The sequence below is a fragment of the Physcomitrium patens genome, chromosome 22 (genome assembly GCF_059467195.1).
Source record: "Physcomitrium patens ecotype Gransden chromosome 22, ASM5946719v1, whole genome shotgun sequence".
Lineage (NCBI taxonomy): Eukaryota > Viridiplantae > Streptophyta > Bryopsida > Funariales > Funariaceae > Physcomitrium > Physcomitrium patens.
The window spans coordinates 6,558,308-6,581,513 of NC_143431.1; the positions used below are offsets into that span (position 1 = coordinate 6,558,308).

Consider the following 23,206-nt stretch of genomic DNA (forward strand, 5'->3'; position numbering starts at 1 on the left):
ACACATAAGATTGTACAAAAAATCAGGTGAAGCTTGAGACCCTGATTTGTGGGCCGGCAAAGCGGGACTATTGGCATCACATTCAAATCTTACGAGGAGGAATGGCCGTTCCGGAGATTTCATAAACTGTTGACTCGGTTGTGATGCAGATCACGAGAGTATATCAAAGGACGAGATGTTTTGTGGTAGTTTCATAAAGCTCTCTATGAATCGGTAGGGAGCAACCATCAGTGCAGGTGAAAATTAATCAACAAATGTGGGTACTTTTGGCAATCTATTGAGGCTCCAAAGGACTGACAATACTGGTGTTGTTATTACTACTTGACAAATGTGCCCCCCGGAAAGGATATGATTGAACATAGGAATTGAGACCCAGTTTTGTTCTTTCCATGCTGCACTACTTTTTATCTATGTTGTTGTAATCGAAAACATCAAAGAATTCAAAGAATGATCACATTCAAAGAATGATCACATTATTTCTTCATGTGAGGATTGCCACCACCGTTGTCATGGTGAGTCTTACTGACGACCGCAAATGTGTGCACAGGAGTGCCATCTCCACAACACGGGCCGCCTCTTCCATAGCATCGTGAGTCCAGCTTATTGCCGGGTCAAGCAGGTCCATCAATTTTTTTTTATGTACAATTGCCATGCTTGCTTTGGTGTAGATCCAGTTAGTCAGCCACGTGGTGTATTTTGAAAAGAGTGTGACATCTTCTTCCGGGTAAAGTATGGAATGAAAGAGAAGACGTACCCAGCCAAGGAGATAGGCGGTATCTTGTTCAAGACGGAGGTCAAGGTTGGCACGACTGTTGATGAGCTCCAAAGCAACAATACCAAAGCTGAACACGTTGGCTTTTTCTGTCAATTGCCCCCGCATCGCAAACTTCGGCGCTAAATAACCAATGTGTCACCAAATCAATAAACTTTTGTAACGGAAGTTACAACCTTCAAACCATGAACCGCTAAACTGACCTGAATTGCTGCAAAACTAGAGCAAAGGTCATGAACTCGCACTGATTCATTAAATAAGATAGTTGCTATACAATGTAGTAAATGATCATGCTAATCTTATGCTGTTCCAGCAATACAAGTGTTGACATGCGTGTCGTTATCGAAGAAGATGCAAGCCAACCCAAAGTCGGCTATCTTAGAATTGAGGTCTTTGTCCAAAAGAATGTTGCTGGCTATGATATCACTGTGCACAATCCGGGTGTGACATCGCTTAAGCAAGTATGCCATACCACGTGTCGTTCTTTCTAGAATCTTCAGTCTTGTTTTCCAATCAAAAGGTCATCCTCTGCGTATCTGCAGGAGATGTGCGGTAAAGCTTTCAGAATAGGGTATCTTACCTGCAAGCAAAGACTTTCTAGACTTGAAGACAAATACAAACTGGACTGAATTGTAGATCCTCTGACCTTAGAAACTGCTCAATCAAGTGCGTCATATCAGATATCTATTCTAAAGGTAGTTCTCAACGTCTAATACAATTGCTCAAAGTTTATCTGTAAACACATTCTTGTTGCCTCAAATTGTAATGCTTATGCGTTACCCTTCTAAACATGGAAATCTGGCCATTTCTATGAACAACCTGCAGTTACCATGCATATATGCTTAAAGTCCGAAGCCAATTACAATTTGTTACCCACCGAATAAGGCTTGGTGAAGGCTCTTGTTTTCCAGGTACTTGTACATCCTCGAAGCTGTAAAAGATTTCGGTGCTGCTTGCTGGTATTCAGCGTCACTTCGTTGAAAAATTACTCGTTTTCTTGTAGAGACTTAGCTGACAACTGCTTCACTACCTCTTCTGCACCATCTGGTAGTACTCCCTGATGCCATTCTGATCACCAAATCTTGATAAGGAAATGACCACAAAAAAATGGAAAAATTCTAAGACCATTGTGTCACCTACACAAAACTTTGATTCGTCTTACAAATAACAGAAAGCCCTTAGCATTCAAGGCCTAAAATCAAAATATATCCAGAAGGCTCCATGTACTTTAAAGACAGAGCCAAACCTGGCCTCTCCAAGCTTTTTTTCTGGACTGAAATTCTACGTGGCTTATCGTAGAACGTGTTACAAATATAGTGTAGGCCTTCCTTCCATATTTCTAATATCTGTTGATGCCATTAACGAGTTCATGTGGCGTTATCTCTGTCGATATCTAACAACAAAGAGAAATGCAACAGAGCGCTAAAGCTACGTACCATGACATTGTTGATCATATTCTTTCTGATAGTATCTACGAAAAAACTTCTTCCACATACAGATTGGTGCGCTGCATCCAATTAGGACAAGTGCCGCAACGAGGCTGCTGATGATCACACTCGTTGCAATTGAAGTTCCTTTTGCTGTAGACAGGAAGCCATCTAGCAAGATAAATTTGTCTCTTTGAATGTCGCGACCACTAGAAGCAACAATTCTCCAGAAGAGTCACCTAGTACATTCTTGTGCACAATCTACGCCTGCCTAGACCCACCGACGCAGCGAGGTAGTACGTTTCTAAAAGCTTTGAAAAAAAAAAAAAGAAGGTGTGGCTACAATAAATTCAAGCCAGCAAGACAAGGGGTCAAATTCTTACTTGACTGAGGTATGACACCGTTCACGTATATGTTGCAGGAGGCGCCGAGATTGTCGGTGATGTTGCAAAGCAGATGTCGGGTTAATGCTCAAACTTGGCTTGGATCTAAAACCTTTGAGAGGAAGGTGACTTTACAGAAACACGCGGGGTGTATAGTCAACACCTATCAAACTCTCAGGCAATACTAGACAGGGTAATACTTCAGAATCATTCATATATTTTGCACATGTTCCAAGGTCTGCGTATGACGATGTGTTAGCGCATGGATCCTGGCTGTGTGCCAAGAGCTTGCTTACGCTAGCACTGCAAGTATAATCCGTAAGGGGTGGAGGTGCGGGAGCTTGAGCATTGACTACAAACAGAAATGCTACAGTTGATGCCATCATCACAATAAACCTCATCGTCTGCATGTTATTTCCAAAATCCATTATGCTCCAGTGTATTGTTCAGCAGCAACAATGTTTGTCGCTAGTATTGGAATCTAATGACTCTTGACAAAGGATCCTTTGAGTCCAAGGCTCTTTTCATTTGTTCTGTTGGACTATGCACTACGAGATGGCTCACCCAACCAACGGCATGCGGTCTTCTCCAGTTGTATCAGTCAGAACTATAAGCTCCATGCCGTAAGCTGTCGAAAACATTTATGTTATCTGGGCAATTCGATTTATTTTGAGGTTAGGCAAGCTTTAAAATAATGGACATGGTTAGGGTTTCCAGCACTCAGGCCTCGCAGAGTTCTCAAATGTGCGGTGAAGTCGGAATAAAAAACAAACAAACAAACAAACATAAAAATAAATATTCATCTAGGATATATATATATATATATATATATATATATAACATGTAAAAACTATTAATAGGTTTGGACAGTTTCATTTTTCATAACTTTTAACTCAAGAGCTGACTGCGTAATATTGAACGCTCCTTTATCATTGCTTCAAAAAATACTAATGCCAAAGTGTTGAAAGCCTCGAACTATAAACAAGCAAATACTTTCACCAAGATTCAAACTCGGGTATTTGGGTTCAAAGTCCAAAGTCGTAACCACTGGACCATGGGACAAATTGATGCATATCCCAATCAACATCACTATATTTTAATACGTTTCAAAGTACTTTGAGCCCATGTCGTTTGTCGGAAAACTGCGGCGTTTGTTTTCAATTGATGACGGCACTGTAAATAGAAATCAATGAAGGCCACTTCGATTGCAATGCAGAGACTTTGTTTAAGAATGAAAAACGACACAGTGTGATTGTCGATAATATTGCTGCCGACACCATCATCCACGAGTTTGTCCGAAGTAGCAAAACTTTGAGGTGACTTGTGAACCCAATCGTTCCAGATTTTGAACCTGTAGTCATTTGCAAACAGCTCAATTGTGAGCTGCTGCATTCAGCTTCTTACGACACTCTATGTTTCTATAAAGCCCCAGAAACTAACTCTTCGAGAAAGACGACGACAGATGTGGGCTAATCATCGACGGCGGGAAATCCCAAGTATTCAAAAATCTCTTATATCAAAATGCGAAATGAGATGGAAGTAGGACACTTAACTGCGACTACGCGCAGTGGGGTGATGCACATGGAGGGCGCTGATGCTTATGGAAGTGAAAGCTGCGACATCTGCAGCACCTTCAAACCTAGTCCCACTCCATAACAGTAAAACCCCTAAAACTTCCTAATCACAATCTACCCATCTCCCTCATCAGTAGTGATTACTGCATATACACGAATATCAGCTTCCACAACACCTAAGTTTGGAGTTTACTGCTCTGTACTCTAGTAATCTAACTCCACGAAGAATTTCCTCACTAACTCCACAAAGAATTTCCTCACAACTAAAATGCTTCGGATGATCACCACTACCGAAAAGAGTTTCCCAGTCAGATGGCCACCCTCCCCGAAGAATCGTACTCATATAATACATCAATTGCAGTGCGAAAAGGTTACAATACTTCCGACGGTGACCAATAGAGTGGGTTACTGACAACAGACTTCGACTGTAGAGGGAGAAGCTGTTCCCATCCACATACTCCAGATGTTTCGATGTTTCCTAACCAGCAACATAAGTTCTTAACTTTCATCAACAAATTGCCATCAACAAGAATTTTGCTAAGTAATTGAGGGGACACTGCCAAACCATTCTCCACCCTTCTGGTACTCTACCGATTTCCATTTCAGAGCACTTTGTAACCAAGTAAGTATAACTACAATCTTTTGCCAGAACAAGGGCAACAAAATATTCAATGCAGATGACGGATGCTTGTTGCTAGCTTCTGGATTCCTACTGAAGTGGTAGTTTCTTTTGGGGGTCTTGGAATATATTAGGATTTGTAGCCACATCTTATGTTTAGGGAGAATGTACATCTTCTTCTTCTTTTCTTTTTCTTTTTCTTTTTTTTTTTTCCTTCTTACAATTTTTGGAGGCTATGATGTATTAACACATGTAGAAATAATGAGAGTGGAAGTGGTGGAGGGTCTGCTTACTATAGAAAATGTGGATGATTCTTAAATTGTTCACCTTTTAGTTCTTTCTTCCAACTAAAAGTAATGTAGAGGGTGTTATAATAGCTTTATTATGATTAAGGGAAGGAGATCACATAATTGTTTTTGAAAGCAACATATTTTCTTTCTTCTGTTTATTACCTCTTTAAAGCATCTATCTATATAGAATTCATTAGAACATTTCTAACTTTTTTATATGGTTCTTATGCAAATAAAATTCTTTAAAGAAAATAGTATTGTTTCAATGATCAAATTAATTATATATTATCATAATTATTTTTAATACTCTACCAAGATTATACATTGTAAGTTTTGAAGTTATGTACCGAAAATTTGCATTTTCGGTAGTGGTGATCATCCGAAGCAAGATTATACATTGTAAGTTTTGAAGTCATGCAAATTTCACAAATTTGTAAAGTTAAAACTAAGCTACTTTGTAAGATATCTAAAGGATGAACAAATTTTTAAATTGAAATATTGAAAATTATTAAATTATTTTTTAAAAAGAAAATAATATGTAAGAAATGAAAACTTTGGTTCAATATAAAAAAGAACTTAAATAAGAATTGTAGTATAGGTTGTATTCTAGTTGAGTAAGTTTGTAGGTGTTTTTGTCATATTAATATTAACAAAGGAATTACTCATAATTGATTTTTTTATTCTCAACATAGATAACCAAAAATGGCTTAATGCATTATAGTACGATATATATTGACATATTCTACTTATTAACCTAAGTCATAGATTTTATGTTTAAATTATCTTGTGGTGACATAATTATCACCATATACTAGAATGATAAACTTTTCCTACATATCATTCAATGATTTGTTAGCTACACATTCCCACAACTAAAAAATAAAAGTGTCCTAATAACATACTAAACACCACATGAAGCAACCTTGACATAAGTAATAAGTAGGTATCGTATAGTAAACAACTAATGTGGCATAATGTTTCATAGCATGTTTCTAAACTGATTGTAAAATTACATTATCATTTTGCCGTATAAAATTTCCAAATTGCTTTTTTTGATTCATCAATATGTATACACCTGTATACACATGGTGGTTGTGTAGAGAAATACAATATAAGGTCTTAAGCTAGAAAAGCACACCATATAAGAACACTTGGTTGTAGAAAGACAAGCTCAGCCTGACATTAAATTCCCTTTTGTACAAGACCGATGCTGCCATCTACAGTCTACCTAGACAATACATGTATCGGAACTGGGAAATCCTTTTATTTGCCCATGCAGGAAATTCCGAAACTGAAACCTGGCGAAACTCACTAGACCCAATATAATGACAAACTTGCCAACTTCGCTAATATAAACCACCTGACATTCTTTGAAATACAGATCCGCTGCCTCTATCCATAATGATCAGATATTTTCCATCAGAAAAAGGACATCTGCTGCAGTATGTTTGATCATGCAGATCAGCCAATCTAAGGACCTCTTCAAAGTTGGCATGGACAGTTACTAACAATCCAATTCAAGGTAGGCACTGCCTTCTACTATTGGTCCTTGAACTGCTGCAGCAAGACATTCCAGATGCATACCATCAAATAATCTTCAAAGAATAATTTCCAAACGGTTACTGCAGTTCCTCTTCGCTGTCATAATCATCATCATCACCAAACGTGAAGACTGACGCATCTGCAGCACTGGCTGCAGCAATAGCCTTGAAATCACTAGGTGCAATTGCTCCACCACTCGGACTTTCATTATGCCTAGAGAGCACTCCAGAATCTTTCGAGTCGTTGTGAGCCGTCAACCCAGCTTCCGTCTTACCCTGTCCCTTGGATCCTTCTACTTTCTCAGTATCATCTGTACTTCTGTCCTTCAAAGAGACTCCAACTTGTTGATCGCCAGCACTGACTGCTACAGGAACAGTCCCCTCAGACTCTCCTTGTACATTAGTATCGTTGCTAGATGATGTATTACCTGCAACAGCATAGGTGTCTTTAGCAGAGTTTGGGTGCTTCATGTTACAAATCTACCGACTTCTACGGCCTAAGCCAACGCACGACCACAGAAGACTTGAAGGCTCCGAGATGGCACTTTAGTAGCTAACTCAGATTACAAAGCTGCAGATATCATGACTGCTATCAAAGTAACAGTTCGTGGAATCGAAAACTACGTATGGAAGGATACCGGCTTTTTAAACTCTAAATTTTTGATGGACAAAGAGTACTTGACGAAGTAAGCATGTACATTACGCAATATCAAACAACATCAATTTTAGTAAGCACATTCACAATTTGAGAAACTATAACCCATACCTTTCGCATCAGCGGTTTGTGATGATTCAGTTCCTCCCTTTATGCCCGCATTGTCGTGAGGAATGGAAGGTTTTGACGCTTCTTTAGCAGCGGCTGCAGACTGAGTTGCTGTACTTTCAGCTGCTTTCTTCTTTGGTATGGGTGCATCATGGTCTAAAATGACTATTTCAACCTGAAGACCTGGCGATGGAAGTCGCCTCTGCATTACCACCACGTCGATAGCTTCAGCAAGAAAAATCTCACACCCTTTATTTCTTACTCACAGAAATGCAACACTGAAACCACAAGATAAGATTAGAGACAAACTCTACCTTATCAAACCCATCGAGATCTGAGGTTCCCAGTAATTGCCTCGTTTCCATCATATTTGTGTTCAACCAGCTGCAAATTACAATTTGTCATTCTAAAGTAAAGTCACTTCTTGTACCAGATCTTGCAAATGTATGAACTATGCATAGCCACCGCTTACAAGAGATTTTCTGACAACCTATAAATACTTGGTGAAGTTAAGTGAAGTGCGCACCAGTAGAAGTCGCCATGTCGATCACTGAATTGTATTTTAAAGTCCCCATTAATATCTGCCACACATCGCTCTCCAGGAAGGGCGAACACAAGTACTCCTTTTCTGGGTGCATTGAACCATATATCTTCTGACTGTGCACAAGGACGCCACCTTATATTAAACAAAGTTTTAACAAAGCAGAGATCCTAAATACTCATATTCACTCAAGGATTAGAATGCCCGTCTCATAAAGATCTCAAAACAGGAATCTTTGACTAAAAAAAGTCATCCATAAAATCAGTATAGATAGATTAGCTCCAGTTACTAACCAGCAAATCTTTAGTCCGAGGATGTTTCTTGCTTGAAAAGAGTACACCTGGTCGACAAGTAACGGGTTCAAAAGGTTAGAAATACAAATCACCCCTCAATTGTGGCGAACAATGGAGTTCTAGTGATCCAAATATCTTTTCATGTATACTAAGAATGAAACTTGACTTCACATTTGTTTAAACTAAGCTTGAAAAAATCATAACTAAAATATATTTACAAAATCAGAAATGAGCAAAGTAGTAGAGTCTGAGAAGGTTGCTAATACCATTGTGGTCAGAGATGGTGATGCCAGGCCGCACCCAATAAGGGCATTTGTGCAGCCTTATACCCCTCAAAATGCACCTATCAGCATCAAGAACGAAATACAAAACAAAGATTAGGGAGTCGATCTCACATCTATGCTTCTGTAATAGAACTTGAATTTGCAAGTATGTGGATGATACAATCGTGGATTGCTTACTTTCTGCCTTGAGGAGTCTCTCCCTTGAACTCTCTCATTACACGCTCAAAGTACTTCACATAACGCTGTGAAAATCAAGAACAACGTTATCCAAATGTATAGATGTATATCTCTTAATCATAAATCTGTTACATAGCAGCTGTATCTATCACAAAATGTTACGGTAAATAATTAGCAAAAACTTAGCCAATTAGCCACTCTTCTCGAAGGAGTTTGGGATTAAAAAAAAGTGCGTTAATGTAGCTTATCTGCCATAAAAGACATGCCATAACACCTATGAATGATAGTGATTGTCTTTGAAGACCTATAAACATTTAGATTGCTAACATTCCAGATCAAATAACTAAGAGACTTACAATCTGACTAGGAAGGATAAGGCCTTTGCCATCCACACAACGTTTCTGGTTATAGTAGTTAATGGACTCCTCTGCGGTAGGGAAAAACTGCGAAACAGAAACATAATGTAAAGAGGGACACGATGTAAAGAGACACAGAAATATGTCAAGACGCTCTAAGTCAAACTCGATCTCCCAAATAACTAACACAGCAACTGGTTGTAAGTGAACAACAAAGAAGCTCCCAACAATCCGACTGCGGCTGCAGAATATTCACACATAATGACACCAATCTGAGTGAGAAAGCTGTTTTAAAAAATTGATTCGTATACAAGTCGTTTTCTTCATTCTATTTCAGCTTCAGAAGACTTTTGGGGAGAACAAAAATTATGAATCATCATCAAATTATGCTTAGATGACTACAATTGTACAGTATATGAATCAAGACTCTCAGGGAGCTTTCTTGTTATATAACCATGTGTACGCCCACAAGAAATTCTTCTATAAACTCAATGTCGTTGATCATCTGAGGCCTACTGAGGGATAAGATGAGTACCTTCAGATACATGAGCAGACAAGTGATCATAAGGCCAGTGCGAGCCATACCGGCTTTGCAATGAACCACAACCACATTCTCAAGATCACCTTTCAGCCATGAATAAGCACTTTGGCAAAACGCTGCCACCAACTGTAGCGGAGGACAATTGTGATCATCGAAGGGGAAACATGCCACCTGTCATCATAGTGACAAGAACTTTGAGTGGAAGTATATACAGAGTAAGCGTCTGCAACGGTAACGCACCATCTAGTATTACGAACCATTCAATTTAAAAAGAAAATAACACTTAATACTTAAAGGTTTCCACTGCTTTGAAGTAACTTGGCATGGCAATCAACTTAATTTCGGTAGCAAACCAATTTATACTAATATACTCAGTTGAGCACCGTTTATTGCCTGGCAAAACAAACAACTGTCTTTATGATGGAAGTGACAGCACTGTAACGGAAAGCGTTAACCCACCTTTCCACCAAAAAGTGAAGCATCGTAGAGCCGCTCCGAACAAAGATTGTACACTTTGTACTTGCCCTGCACGGTGAAAACAAAGGTACAAAATAGAGGTGAGATTAGTTACAGAAGGTTCATTCACAAAAGAATTTAAAATAAATTCAAGAATAGGACTCCTCTAGAAGAACTTCACAACATGCGTACCTTATGGTGAGTTTCAAAAAATTTCAAGACCTCCTCCATGTGATTGCGATAAAACCCCTGCAATAGGTTATAAAGAAACTTGACATAGGTTAAATCAGAAAAAGGATGAAGACCCGGAAATAATACGCCAACGCGAACTACATGTACTAGGCAAATGAGGAACGATTCGGATAGCATAAAAATCAGTTCGGCTCATAGGTACCTCCACATAACCCAGAAAACCAGAACTAATATCCCCAGCAGGAAAGCCCATGGCGATAATATTCTCGGTGATGTACGCCATATCTAAGTCGAATCCTCCTTCCTGATAGGATCGATCATGTATAAATTAGAATTGAACAGATCTCCAAGCGAAGACGAGTTTAACATGTTCAGTCATGGGATTGAACGAAAATGATTCAAAATATGCCCATATAGACCTCAATTTGATGCTTCTGGCGCAATCTTAAAAGATAAGAAAGGGAGGATCAAAGAGTGCTAATATTCGTTTATAAAAAAATATTCAAAAACAAAAAAGAGCAACAGTCGAGAAAATTAGATTCGTCCCCTTTCACTGTTGCGATTAAAGAACGTTTTCGGTGTGAGGCAAATTTTAGTTACTTAGTAAAGAAAGAAAGAGGTCGATACCTGGAACCTCCGTTTGTTTTGAGAGACTAAATGTCTGGCTTTGAGTTGAACTGATCTAACAGCATTCCTCGATGAGTCAAGGAAACCGTTGGCAAACCTGTCAAAGGCATTACTCTCTTGTACTTCACCAATCACCGCAGGAGTTTTCTTTGAGCTATCGCCGACATCTGATGCGGTGCTCTCAGCTACAGGTGCTTTTCCAGACCCACGCTTTCCGAACCCACTTGTGAGCATACTGAATGGTGACGCTTTGGGAGCCTCTCCACCTGAAGATGGTCCAGAAGATGCTCCAAAGGATGACGGCAATCGAAATCCTCTAGCCCACTGAGAAAATCCTGAGGTCGGATTAGCTTTTTCGATGCCCCCTTCGGAAACTTTCGTGGATTCACCGCGAGAAAAAGGAAACGATCGCTGCTTTGCGTTCGGGGAATCACCAGTGGAAGACTTCTGATCAGATTTGGACAATTCAGAGCCAGCTCGAGGTGGCACTGGATCCTCATTAGCAGCAGGGAGTCCAGGTGAGGGCTCAGCTTCTGCTACGTCTGCCATGGTGCTGGCTGCCTGAACAGTAACGTTTTCCAAATTTTCTGGCAATTGAAACGAACAACTGGGTTATTTCTGTTAGGCTGTCGAACTAAATAAAACCCAGCTTGTCAGAACTGAGTGAACATGCTTACTAATTGACGATTGTAACCATGCTAATTTATGATAGCTGTTATGCTCGACTTTTACTTTCAAAGCGAATCAACAGCGCTACACCAGGATAGGAGCCCAAGGTTACCAACTTCAGAATCACTCTATCCAGCTTCTGGTCACACAAGTTGTAATCAACTCTAATTCAAACTCAAAAAACACTGGCCTCCACAAGGATCAGTGCAAATCGTTCCTAAAAACAGAGGAAATCTGCAAACTAACCATAGGCAGACCGACGTTTAGGTTTGTAAAACCCCCTTTATCACAAATATATTCCCTCTACAATCACATCTGAATAAAAACACCCCCATTCCCATCATACCAGCAACGCTAATTCATCCCACCCACAGTTAATCAACCCAGTACTAACACCAGCCCCGATTCTGAACCTGCTCTCTGATCGAGCCAGCATTGATCAAGGAGAACCCAGAAAATCACTCCTACAACGCAACACCGTCCCTCAGCGAACAAAACCACTCGCAGAAAGCACATGTAGGGTTCACAAACACAAACCACCCCCCTTTACTCACCTGATCGACAAAATCCAGGGCCAGAAAAACAGCAAAGAAGCACGAACAAAAAGGGGGGGGGGGGGGGTGCGTGTGTGATGGAAGCATACGTAGGGGGTCAAGGAGAGGGCGAGGTGGAGGCTGGAGTAGGATCGAGAATCATGGATCAAGGGGATTGCGATGCGACGAGGGAGACGGAGCATGCAAGCAAGCAAGCAATCCGAGAGTTGTTGCAAACGAAAAGCCCGATGGTCGCAGCAGCAGGAACTGTGCAGCACGGGAGCGCGAACGAAGCTTGCGCCCTTAATAATTATTATTCACGAGCGCTAATCTCGGACGGTAATCGTGCTCGTGGGGCATGTCCTCAAAGGGATCCCCGCGTGCATCCAGATGCGTGGCCTTCTTCTTCTTCTTCTGCTTGTACAAGGAGTAGCCCGCAGCGCCAGCGCCACTTCCAGTGCGAGTGCGAAAGCCAGCGAGCGAGGAGCCCCCCCCCCCCCCTCGCCCCTCGAAGGACGGACGGGGAGGAGTCCAATTAGGGTTTCCTCTTCTATTCCCTTCCCTTCCATGGTACTCACTCCTTATGTGGTCCATGTCCTTTTTGCATTTTCAGCTAAAAAGGAATTCCTCTTCTCTTCTTATTTAAAAAAAAAAAAGAAAAAAAAAGAAAAGAAGCTACTTTATGTCAAGATAGTGCATGTTGTAATTTTGTTGTGATAAGAACATAATCTTGAATTTAGTTTTGCAAGGTTTTATATTCTTTTTAAGATAAAAGTATTCTTTTGTGAAACACATGATATTAATTAATAGGAGAATAGTATATATTTAATGTAGCTTTTTTTAAAAAATAAAATACATGTAAAAATATATTGAAGTCTAATAAAATAGATATTTTTACATGTATTAGATGATGGCAAATAAGTAATAATGATTTAAGAAATTAAATTAAATAGAATGATTGGATTTAGAATCTATAAAATTAGATATCATATTAGTTGAACTATAAAATTAGTTACATTTTTTACATCCAATATTATCTATAGCATATTATCTATAAATGACAAGAATGTAATTTTTATGATGTAATTAAAATCAATTCAATCTAATTTGTATAATTTTATTGAATCTATTTATACACATTATCATGATCTTTACTTTATTTTAGGAGGAATATTGTAAAATAAGTTATTAAGGTATATTAAAAAATAATATAATTTGGATGGATATGTAAATTGATTTATAGTATTTTGATGGATCAACACAAACATAATTGATTAGAAATGGTATAAGAGCAAGCAAACATGCAAGACCATTGACACAATGAATTTGAACATTCAACCATCCAATTGAATGAGCAATTTAAGAATACTCATTTTAGAAGAATAATAACCAAAACAATGTTATTCTGTCAAAAACTTTAGACATATTCTATTATTAAAAGTTGTACAATGTTAAACAAAAATACAAAATATGTATCTTATTTGAACCTTATTCATGTTAAGAGGACTTGTTTTAATAACCTTGATAATTCTTATAAAAAAATACACTTTAATTATCATCCATTGTTTTTTTTTTTTTTGAATAGTAATTGGCTCAATACTAATATAATAAATAATATTCTTCATAGATATACTAAAAGCCAATAGATTTTCTTATGTGGATTTTGCAGCATCAATATAGCTTACCAAAAATAAAAATAAAAAAATAAAAAGGGTTTATTCTTGTTAGATTTGCAATGATAAGAATAATTAATTCAATGCTATGTATCTAAAAATAGTTTCACTTATAGTATGTAGATTTGACCTTTTGTATAAAAAAAACTACATTTAAATCAATGATTTATGTTTTCTATAAAGTTATTTATTTTTATACTTTTTTCTTTTATACTTTTATTTTTATTTTTTTACAATGGCTTTAATTTTTTTTTTAAAAAGAAAAAAGCCATTAGATTGAACTATAGATCAAACAATTACTATGTTTTTTAAAAATAAGATTAGCAATATTTATAATTTTTATGTAATTTAATACTATGTATATATATATATATATATATATATATAATATTGTTTAAAAAACATTCAGTGTAACAATTCAAAATATCAGATTATTCATTAGTAAAAATTGTTGTAGTTGTTAACCAGAACATGTAGCTTATAAAAATGCATCATGTCTAATAAGAACTAATGTTGTTGTAATAACCTAATATGGAATTTTCCACCCTTATATTTGAAGACTATCTTCTATTTCATTCAACTTAAACATAATAAATAAGATAATAGTTAAATTTATCACGATTATTACCAATTATTTGTTTTATGATATATATATATATATATATATATATAACATTACCAGAATTTACTCACTCCAGTTCATATGCGCAAGAGAGACATGAGAATCCCTCCTAAAATAGAACTTTATGTATTCATTACTCCATAAGTCTTGATAGACGTAGATTTACTGAGAAAAAAGACTGCAGATTTCAGCTAATTTGAGGACATTGAGATAGTTAGTGTGACTGACCACATGGATATTCTTTTACACCCATCTATTCAATTCATTGTGGGTCAACACAAAGTCAACCCACTGTTGATTCCAGAACGTTATAAAGTACAAAATGCAAAATGCAAATGGAAAAAAAAAAACTGCTTTCGAATAGAAATTTCAGAAGTCCAAGTTAAGCTGGGTGTAAAATTCCGATTCAAATTCTGAATTCTCATTGAGAGGTTTCAACAAAATTCAAAAATTAATTAGGATGCACAGTGGAGGAGCATTCAGTTTACATTTAAGCATATATGCGGCAGGATGTAGCACATGACTAAGAAAAATAAGCACACATTTTTCAACAACCAGATTTGCTGGTAACTCTTCTATTGACAAATAAAAGTCACCAAATTGCGTGATTCTGGAATAATAAGTCAAGTAAAGGAGGCACTACAGACGGTGAATGAGAGAACAATCAAATCTTTATTAATCTTTTTCATCAGCATTTGGCACCAGCACAGGAAGCCCTCTCCCAAGCCCTGATTTTGTTCCTTTCCGTTGTCGATAAGCTTCTATAACTTCTAACCTCATTCGCTCGACTGATGCTGCTTTAGGTTCTTTTGTTAGAATCTGCATTGACACAGAGAACCCACCTTTTGCTTTATTATTTAAATGCAATAAGAAAAATATGGTTGTAATAATTGATAGAGGCAGAATCATACAGACAAAAAATTGACCTGTGACATCACAACTATTTGCGACCAACTACATTCCTGGTGTAGATCAGAATTCCAAAGGTAAAAAAGTAAAGGAAGAAAAAATTTTAATTAAAAAATTCTGCAGGAAAGGTGCAACGTGCTAACCTTGTTCTTGTTCCTTTCAGGAAAGGATAGCTCTGGAGGTGCCTGCACTATATCCCCAAACTTAACGTGGTCACGTTTAGGTTGGTTGAGCAGGGCCTGAACATCCGAATTCTTTAGCTTCTTCTTCTTTTTTTCTTCTAAGTATCTGCTCAGATGCAAAACGAACTCCCCAATAGGTCAAAATTGAAATATTCCAAGTCGTTCAAGAAGCAAGCCCACTAAGACAACCTGTTATTCGCACAGCAAATCAATGCTGCAAGGCTCATGGAGTCTGCGACATCACCCACTCATCATTACCAAGCCAAGTTGCATCAATTTCATAGCTCACTTTCTGGGTTGAGAACCTTCTAATCAGAAACTAAGATTAGAAGATCTCTTACTTTTTCCTCTTCTCACTTATTCCTGCTCGAGCTGAGGGAGCTTTGATCTTCTCAGCAAGCTGTAGTAGCTCCTCGTGTTCTCGCTTTCTCTTACTCAAAGGTTTGGGGGTTTCCTCGGCTGCTTCTCCATTTACTGTTCCTTGTGTAGGATTGTTTGATGCTGGTGCTGCTTTTTTATCATCAACTTTTGTTCCTGGTGCTCCTACTTTCTTCTCTTTAGAGTCTTTAAAATCCTGCACTAAATAGATACTTCGTAAACTTCACACATCGCGATGAACACAGATGAAGCAGTATTCCAAAGCTTAAGGAAAAATCCAGGTCGTTTCGTTTAGAAATCTGTCATTCAGCCTCCTCAAACTCACTACAAGAAGAGAAGAGAGCAGTAACTTGAGATCAGAGAGGATTTCTAAAACTTGCCTTTTACTAGTCCATATCCCAAACCCCATCTAATGCTGGTGCTCCAATTTCATATTTGTGCACGTAATTGTCAACAAGCATATAAATTACACTGGTTCGCACTCCATTTGTCTGCTCTAATAGTTTACATAAAAATCCACAATGCAAGAGAACCAAAAGGATGCAATGCTGACCTTTCCTTGATTCTTGCTGTGACCGATAGTAGCTCCAGAATGTTTGTTGACTGACCACAATAATAATAACAACAAAACACCAGCTCAGTCACGTCAAAGATATAGTGTTTATGCAGCCTAGGGCTCGTGGACTCAAAAATTGCAGTCGCTACAGACACCAGTCTCAGTAAATCAGCGCCGTAATTCATCACTTGGAAACAGAGTGTGAAGAAATTATCGCAATCGAAGAAAATGAGAAATCTAGAATATCTCATATAACACCAGCTTAACGTGTAAGCAACTCGGGGCAGTCAAAGGCGCAGATTCTCATATTTGGACACTGCAAGAGGCCTAATTTCAAGGTGCAACTATACAATTGTCTAATTTCAATTCACGCATTTCATAAGAAATAGCTCGCAAACACAATTGCACCTACCCAGATTCCCGATTTCTTTGAACTGCATAATTTTCCTCAGTTTCGCAGGAACCGCGTTAATATCCTTTAAATCAGGAGGCGGGGCAAGACGAGGCATCGCATCGGGATGCGACGCTTTGAAGTTGGCTTCCCTTCTCTTGCGTCCCTTACCCTTTTTCCCCATCGTGACAACAATCTACTTCCAAATCACTCGCACTGCCTCAGCACTGCAATCACTACCAACTCAACAATAACCCAAAACCCTAAGTCCAAAAGACTGCGAATTCTAGGTTACTGCACAACAAAAGATTGCAATAAACTCGGGCATCTACGACTCTCACGCCCTCTGTAGCATCCTCAGCTCCAATTTCAATAACAATTTCAGGATTACAGATAGTCGACCTCAATCAGCAAAAACTTGCACCTGACTCATTACCAAATCCACCGGCATATCTTCGACGACGCACCTAGGACGTAACCCTAACGAACCCAACAAAGTTACCGTTCAACTTTCAACGATAGTTAATCCGGAACGAGAAGAAAACCAAGTGAATTTTATAACGTCAGGAAACCGCTCACCGACTCTCACACGTCTACAGTATTTTTAGCATATGTGATGACGTGCCAGTTCATTCCACAATGGTTACCTAAACCGGGCAGTAATTATGCAGTTTGCCACGCGGGATTCATTTCTGGGTAGCAGTTGTACTACAGCACATAAACCGGAGCACCCACAGAATGCTTTCAAGTCATGCCAAGAAGCCCCGAATGCAAAACAAGTAAACGAAAAATGCACCAGCATTGCAAAATCTACTAGAGAAACAGCAATGTTGTGATCGATGCAGAGCTGCGGGCTGCCTTACCGTGTTTCCCATGGATAAGCATTACTCACCTTTAAGGAAGGGAGAATGATGGCAGTTATCTTAAAGCAGTGGAAGCGTAACATGTCCATGTTACTGAAGGCGATGCGAAGCCCGTCTCGCAATGTGAGTTTCTATATGGCATTGACAGTGAGGAACAGCCTTAGCAGACATTGCGTGTTCCTTTGTTGAGCAAGGTAGACAGTTGTGTGGGTTTTTATATCTGGCAATTTACTGGCCACCCTCTTACAGTGAGGCTTGGCAGATCTCTGTGACCATTCAAGGGATTGGAGTTTAACATTGGAGAGTCGAAGCAGCAGAAGGCGTGAACTGTTCATGCTACGCTTGAGGTGAGGAAAAAATTCAGTTTGTTCTTCTCTGGAGGTTCGCCGAATATGTTTTCTTCTCCTTGGAAGCTTCTTAAATGAAGGGCATGTCAATGATGACAGTACTAGTTTTTCACGTAGTAGTGAGATTTAATCTCTCCCGCATTCAACTTTTTTAAGAGAGGTGTTGATTTCTTCACACTCAAATTACGTAAGTACATAATGTGGATACCATGACGTATTTATTTAGCGTCAAGGATCTAGATCTACTGGCGGCAGGTGTTGTGAACAATGCAAGAGGCTCCTTTTCATCAGTTAGGGAGCTCCTGTGTAACTACTCCCTCTCGAGTAGGGTCGAAACAATTTTCCACCTCAATACCCAATGAATGTAGACATCAATTGAGATTTCAATTTAGTCATGTGCGATGATTGTCATGCTGTCGGGAACTTATTTCAATGGCAGTGGAGATTTATTAACATGATGCATTTGCATGTTTTCCAGTTGATTCAGCTGTGAGTTGCAACGAAGCCCTGGAGGTTGATGATGGGAAGATTTCCACAAACCTTGTAACCTGAGAGAACAATAAATGAAAGAACAAAACAGAAAGGGGCTTACTTACTTTCAGCAAGACTGAGCTAGCACAGGCTTAAGTACATGTGTATAGAGATCTGAGCATTCGGCACAAATGTCGGATCTCAGGTCATCCATAGAATATTCATCGTTAGATGATGAAGTAGGGATTGATATTCTAACACCCCCTTCACTACGAAATCATCAATTTTGGTACTTACTAAGAAACTATGTGTACTCTGTGACTCTAGCTTGTGAAGGAATTTATTTTGATTGTTTTTAGATGTTCAAGGTTCATTTCATCATTGAGGGTAGAGTCTCATACTTGGAAAAAAATAGTTACTTGATTTTAAGGAAGGTGTAGTATGTGAGAGAGGATAAAGTGATAATTTATTTTCTATTGAGTTGGATGTGCTAATTGATGCCTGTAACTATGAGCTATGGAGAGAGAAAATGAAAAAAGAGCTATGGAGAGAGAAAATGAAAAAAGAGTAGTTTTGTCAGGATTGTGCTCCTCCTAAAGGAATGATATTCAATCTTGATTTAAATTTATCAAATAGATCACATTCCAAGGATTTGGTGAGGTTGTCAATTATTTGCTCAAGAAAAGGCACATAGATTAATTTAATCTCTTTTGTTTTTATTTTTTCTCTTGTGAAATAATAATGTGTGGCTATATACTTTGTTTTTAGGTTGATATTTGGATTTGTTACTATTTTGATACTTTCTTCATTGTCACAATATATTGGAATTGATTTTTTGATTTGAAGTTTAAAATCACATGCAAATTTGTTCAACCATGCTACTTTTTTGGATGCTATGGACAAGCCTATATATATATTTGTAATAGATTATAGATAAGATATTTATATTATTCACACATAAGACTAGATAATTGGAAATATATTTTAAAAGTTATGGAAGTTTCTAGAATTGGAGTTAGATTAGTGGACTATATAGGACCTACCATAGAACATTCTAGAAAGAGCTTAAGGTGGTTATGTACGTAGAATCTACTATAGAATCTTTTAGAAGGAATTTAAGGTAATTATCTAAGTAGGATCTATTATCAAGAAACATTCTAAAAAGTCCAAGGTGGTAGAACAAAGTATAAATAGGAGTAGGCAAGGCCTTCTAGGTATTTGATCTGGTATAGCTTTGGACCTTTTCTGTTAATAAAGTTTGGTTTTACACCTTTATGCTTAGTTTTGTTTTATTCTATTTTTATTTACATAATTTTGTCTTTTGTATCCTATTCTGTTGAGTTCTATTCAATTGAGTTTTGGTCCATTTGTCCTACTTTGTAATGAGGTTTTACTTGGCTATGGATTAGAAGAGTCTTAGACGCTTAAGATAAACTGGTCTTGTTTTATTAATAATAGAGCAAATGTTAGATTATTCTTTGGTAGTGTGTTGATAGCCATCATCTAGTTTGAGGTCAATTATTGTGGTTACACATGATATTGTCTTGAGGCTATCATGAGTTCTTCCTAAGAAGTCAATCGGAAGGTGAGAAGGCATTATAATAATGGAGTCCAACAATATGCTCTGTGTTACATGAAGTCTTATGTTGTTATCTAATACTATGGCACAACAACCAATGCCACTAGAGATTGATGCCCTACAAGGATCATTAACACTACAAAGACAACAAATATTGGTGCAAAAAAAATTGTATTTTTATTATCAATAGCCAAGCCATCAGATTAGAGATTGTCTAAAACATCAAAATTCAATCACCAATAAAATAAAGTGGATTTTATTAAAGTAAATAAATATTACCATATGCATGGTAAAGTAAGTAAGTATTATCTTAAGTAAGTTGCTAATGGTTAAACGGCAATAAAAAGATGAAGAGATGTAATTAAGGTGGCGACTAAGGTTTAAGTGGCAGCTAGGTTAACGAAGAACCTAGGATTTAGTTGGATGAAGTAGAAATAGATGTAATATAAAAAGATGGAAGTTACATCATTGATTAGCAACCACCACCTATAAGTAAAGAGTGTTGGAAGTGGCAGGTATCTCATTTCACACTTTTCTTGTGTGCAACCTTACTGATTTTTACTTACTTATATCTTGCTTATTATATTACTTCAATAGGTTATGGGCCCATTCACACTTTGTTATGCCATTCAAGTAAGTTAGCGCCATTATCTTGTGGTTGTATTTGTCTAGAATAGGTCTTATAGTATTTGCTAATATTAGAATTTTTAAGATTGAAACTTATGTTTTGGATATGAAGATGTGCTGCTTTTGACCTTATAAATCTCTAATATTGCTTTGTAGATTCTTATCTTTTAAGATTGAGACTTTAAGATGTTATAAAAAGGCCTTGATAGTATCTTTTTTTTGCTCATGTTGTTTTACTTACCTTGTATGTATAGTGAAATAGTTGATTCAAAAGAGTGAGAGCTCTTGATAGTGAGGTTTATAAGAATATATATACTTATTAAAAGCTTCAGAGCTTGAATTGTGAGTATTTTGAGTGAGAAAACATTCATTTGTTCACAAGAAGGCATTTTGAGATTTTGCTAGTATTAAATTGTTTTGATGATTTCAAGCTCACAATGACTCATTTTCTTGATATTTTTTAATAGAGCTCTTTTTAGACATGGCCTCTAATCAAGGTGAAGATTTGAAAGTAATTGTGAAGTTTAGAAGAGAGAATTTTTACCATTGGAAGGTCAAATGGAACTTTTGTTGGTGTCTTTGGACCTTTAGAATATTGTAGATGAAAGTGAAGAGGCTCCAAGCATACATGCAGATGCTAAGGAGAGGAAGGACTTCAAAAGACGTGAAAAGAAGGCTTTTGGCATAATTTCCACTAATTTGGATGAAGCCAATTTTTCTTACATCATCTCTTGCAAAGGACCAGCAAAAACATAGAAGATTCTTTATAACATATATGAGAATAAGAACTTATCTAACATCATCTTCACAAGCAGGAAGTTCTTCACTTGTAAAATAGAAGAAGATGAATATTTCATGGTTCATGTTAATAAGATAAAGGCTCTTGCAAATCAATTAAGAATTGTTGAAAAGCCTTTAGAAGAAGGTAATATTGTCATGACCTTGCTGATGATTCTTCATAAGTCCTACAACTACCTCATTGTGACATTGGGAGTCCATTAAGTTGAAAGAACTTACAATAGACTACGTGACGACCAGACTCGTCAATAAAGTAACCTAGAGGAATGAAAAAGAGCTTCAAAGTGAAGATTCAACACTCTACTTATGTCAAAGCAAGGGCAATCTTTTATATCAATGAGATAATGTCAAAACTTGCTTTATTTGTGGAAAATCAGGTTATTTTATACAAAATTGCTACAAGGCCAAAAGTGAGATAGAGAAAGTACTAATAATGTATATGAGTAATTTGGAAGAGATTATTTTGTATTCATGGCAAGTGAAGGCACTTCCATGTTTGCCATATTCAAGTGGATTGTTGACTGAGGTGCCACTAAGTACATGACACCATACAAGTATTCATTTAACACTTATGAACAAATTTCAGCAACAAATGTCTTTTTGGAAGACAATGGCATGGTACAAGCTATTGGAATAGGCTCCATTATAGTGGAGATTTTTGTGAGAGGACAAACGAGGAGGACCAGATTGAAGGATGTCTTGCATGTTTACAAGATCAAGAAAAACATCTTTTTGGTGAATAAATTAGTTTCATATAGTTGTAAGGTATAATTTATTAAAAATGAGTACTTTATAAAGATATTGGATAGAGATGATGTTGCCAAGGGCTTTAGAATTGGAAACCTTTAATTCATGAAGTATAAGATGGTGAATAGAGTTGAAGTGGCCATATTTTTTGAGTTTCCACTTAATCAAGATAAGTTTGGCATTTGGCATCGACGTCTTGATTATTTGAATGCTAAGAGCATGAAGAAACTCCAATCCATGGTAAGTGGCATGGATCTTGGTCAATTTAGCTACAATGCCAATACACTTGCTTATGAAGGTTGTATTCAAGGCAAACAATAAAAGGCCTCATTTCCAAGTAGAGTGACAACATATACTAGCAAGTTGTTGGAGATTGTACATTTGGATGTTTTTAGACCTATAAAGATACCACCAATAGGAAGAGCACGATATTTTATTACATTTATTGATGATTTTTCAAAGAAGATGTGCATTTACATCATGAAATATAAGAGTAAGTGCTTTTCTAGATTCAAGGAGTTTAAGGCACTTGTAAAAAGCAATGTAATTGCAAGATCAAGGTGTTGTATATGGACAATGGAGGTGAATACATGTCAAAGCATTTTGATAAATTTTTGAAGATTCAAGGCATTATAAGATAAACTTCTAATTCATACATTGCACAACAAAATGAAATTGTTGAAAGAATAAATTACACCATCGTAGAGATAGCAAAGTGTATGCTATATGCATAAAACCTTGAATTTGATTATTGGATAGAAGCCATGATAACAATAGTGTATACAAGAAATAGGTGCCCTACAAGTGCACCTATATAAAAAACTCTCGAAGAAACTTGGAGTGGGAGAAAACCTTCTGTTTCTTACATGAGGACTTTTAGATGCATTGCCTATGCAAAGATATTAGATTATATGAGGTCCAAATTTGATGAAAAAGTTACAAAATGTAAGTTTGTTGGATATTGTGAAAGTACCAAGTCATATAGGCTAATGGTTTTGAATACCAAGAAGATCATCAAAAGTTAT

The 23,206-nt window shown here is 37.3% G+C and overlaps 2 protein-coding genes and 2 long non-coding RNA genes across 5 annotated transcripts; 1 reads left to right on the forward strand and 3 right to left on the reverse strand.

The window, feature by feature from the left end:
* Positions 1-277: 277 nt before the first annotated feature.
* LOC112274904 (uncharacterized) lies at positions 278-5,015 on the reverse strand. The gene is made up of 4 exons (XR_002967564.3): positions 2,583-5,015; positions 2,209-2,352; positions 1,650-1,840; positions 278-1,308 (listed from the first exon to the last, which is right to left on the reverse strand). It is a non-coding gene; the product is annotated as an uncharacterized LOC112274904 (long non-coding RNA).
* Positions 5,016-6,220: 1,205 nt separating this feature from the next.
* Positions 6,221-12,531, reverse strand: LOC112275229 (phosphatidylinositol 3,4,5-trisphosphate 3-phosphatase and protein-tyrosine-phosphatase PTEN2A). Of its 2 annotated transcripts, none has more exons than XM_024505406.3 (14): positions 12,149-12,531; positions 10,837-11,423; positions 10,412-10,513; positions 10,210-10,266; positions 10,021-10,086; positions 9,556-9,732; positions 9,021-9,107; positions 8,665-8,729; positions 8,470-8,546; positions 8,204-8,250; positions 7,896-8,026; positions 7,684-7,753; positions 7,373-7,571; positions 6,221-7,034 (listed from the first exon to the last, which is right to left on the reverse strand). In XM_024505406.3, exons 2-14 carry the CDS (start codon positions 11,383-11,385, stop codon positions 6,685-6,687), a joined length of 1,977 nt encoding a protein of 658 aa, XP_024361174.1. In that variant the 5' UTR covers positions 11,386-11,423; positions 12,149-12,531; the 3' UTR covers positions 6,221-6,684. The 2 variants fall into 2 exon arrangements, with proteins under 2 accessions (XP_024361174.1, XP_024361175.1); XM_024505407.3 differs by having other exon boundaries at positions 12,060-12,284.
* Positions 12,532-14,986: 2,455 nt separating this feature from the next.
* LOC112274813 (uncharacterized) lies at positions 14,987-17,183 on the reverse strand. Its single transcript, XM_024504584.3, has 5 exons — positions 16,771-17,183; positions 16,356-16,405; positions 15,766-15,998; positions 15,386-15,530; positions 14,987-15,152 (listed from the first exon to the last, which is right to left on the reverse strand). Exons 1-5 carry the CDS (start codon positions 16,931-16,933, stop codon positions 15,009-15,011), a joined length of 735 nt encoding a protein of 244 aa, XP_024360352.1. The 5' UTR covers positions 16,934-17,183; the 3' UTR covers positions 14,987-15,008.
* Positions 17,184-17,420: 237 nt separating this feature from the next.
* LOC141044728 (uncharacterized) lies at positions 17,421-20,776 on the forward strand. The gene is made up of 3 exons (XR_012216393.2): positions 17,421-17,735; positions 17,875-17,959; positions 18,438-20,776. It is a non-coding gene; the product is annotated as an uncharacterized LOC141044728 (long non-coding RNA).
* The last annotated feature ends 2,430 nt before the right edge of the window (positions 20,777-23,206 follow it).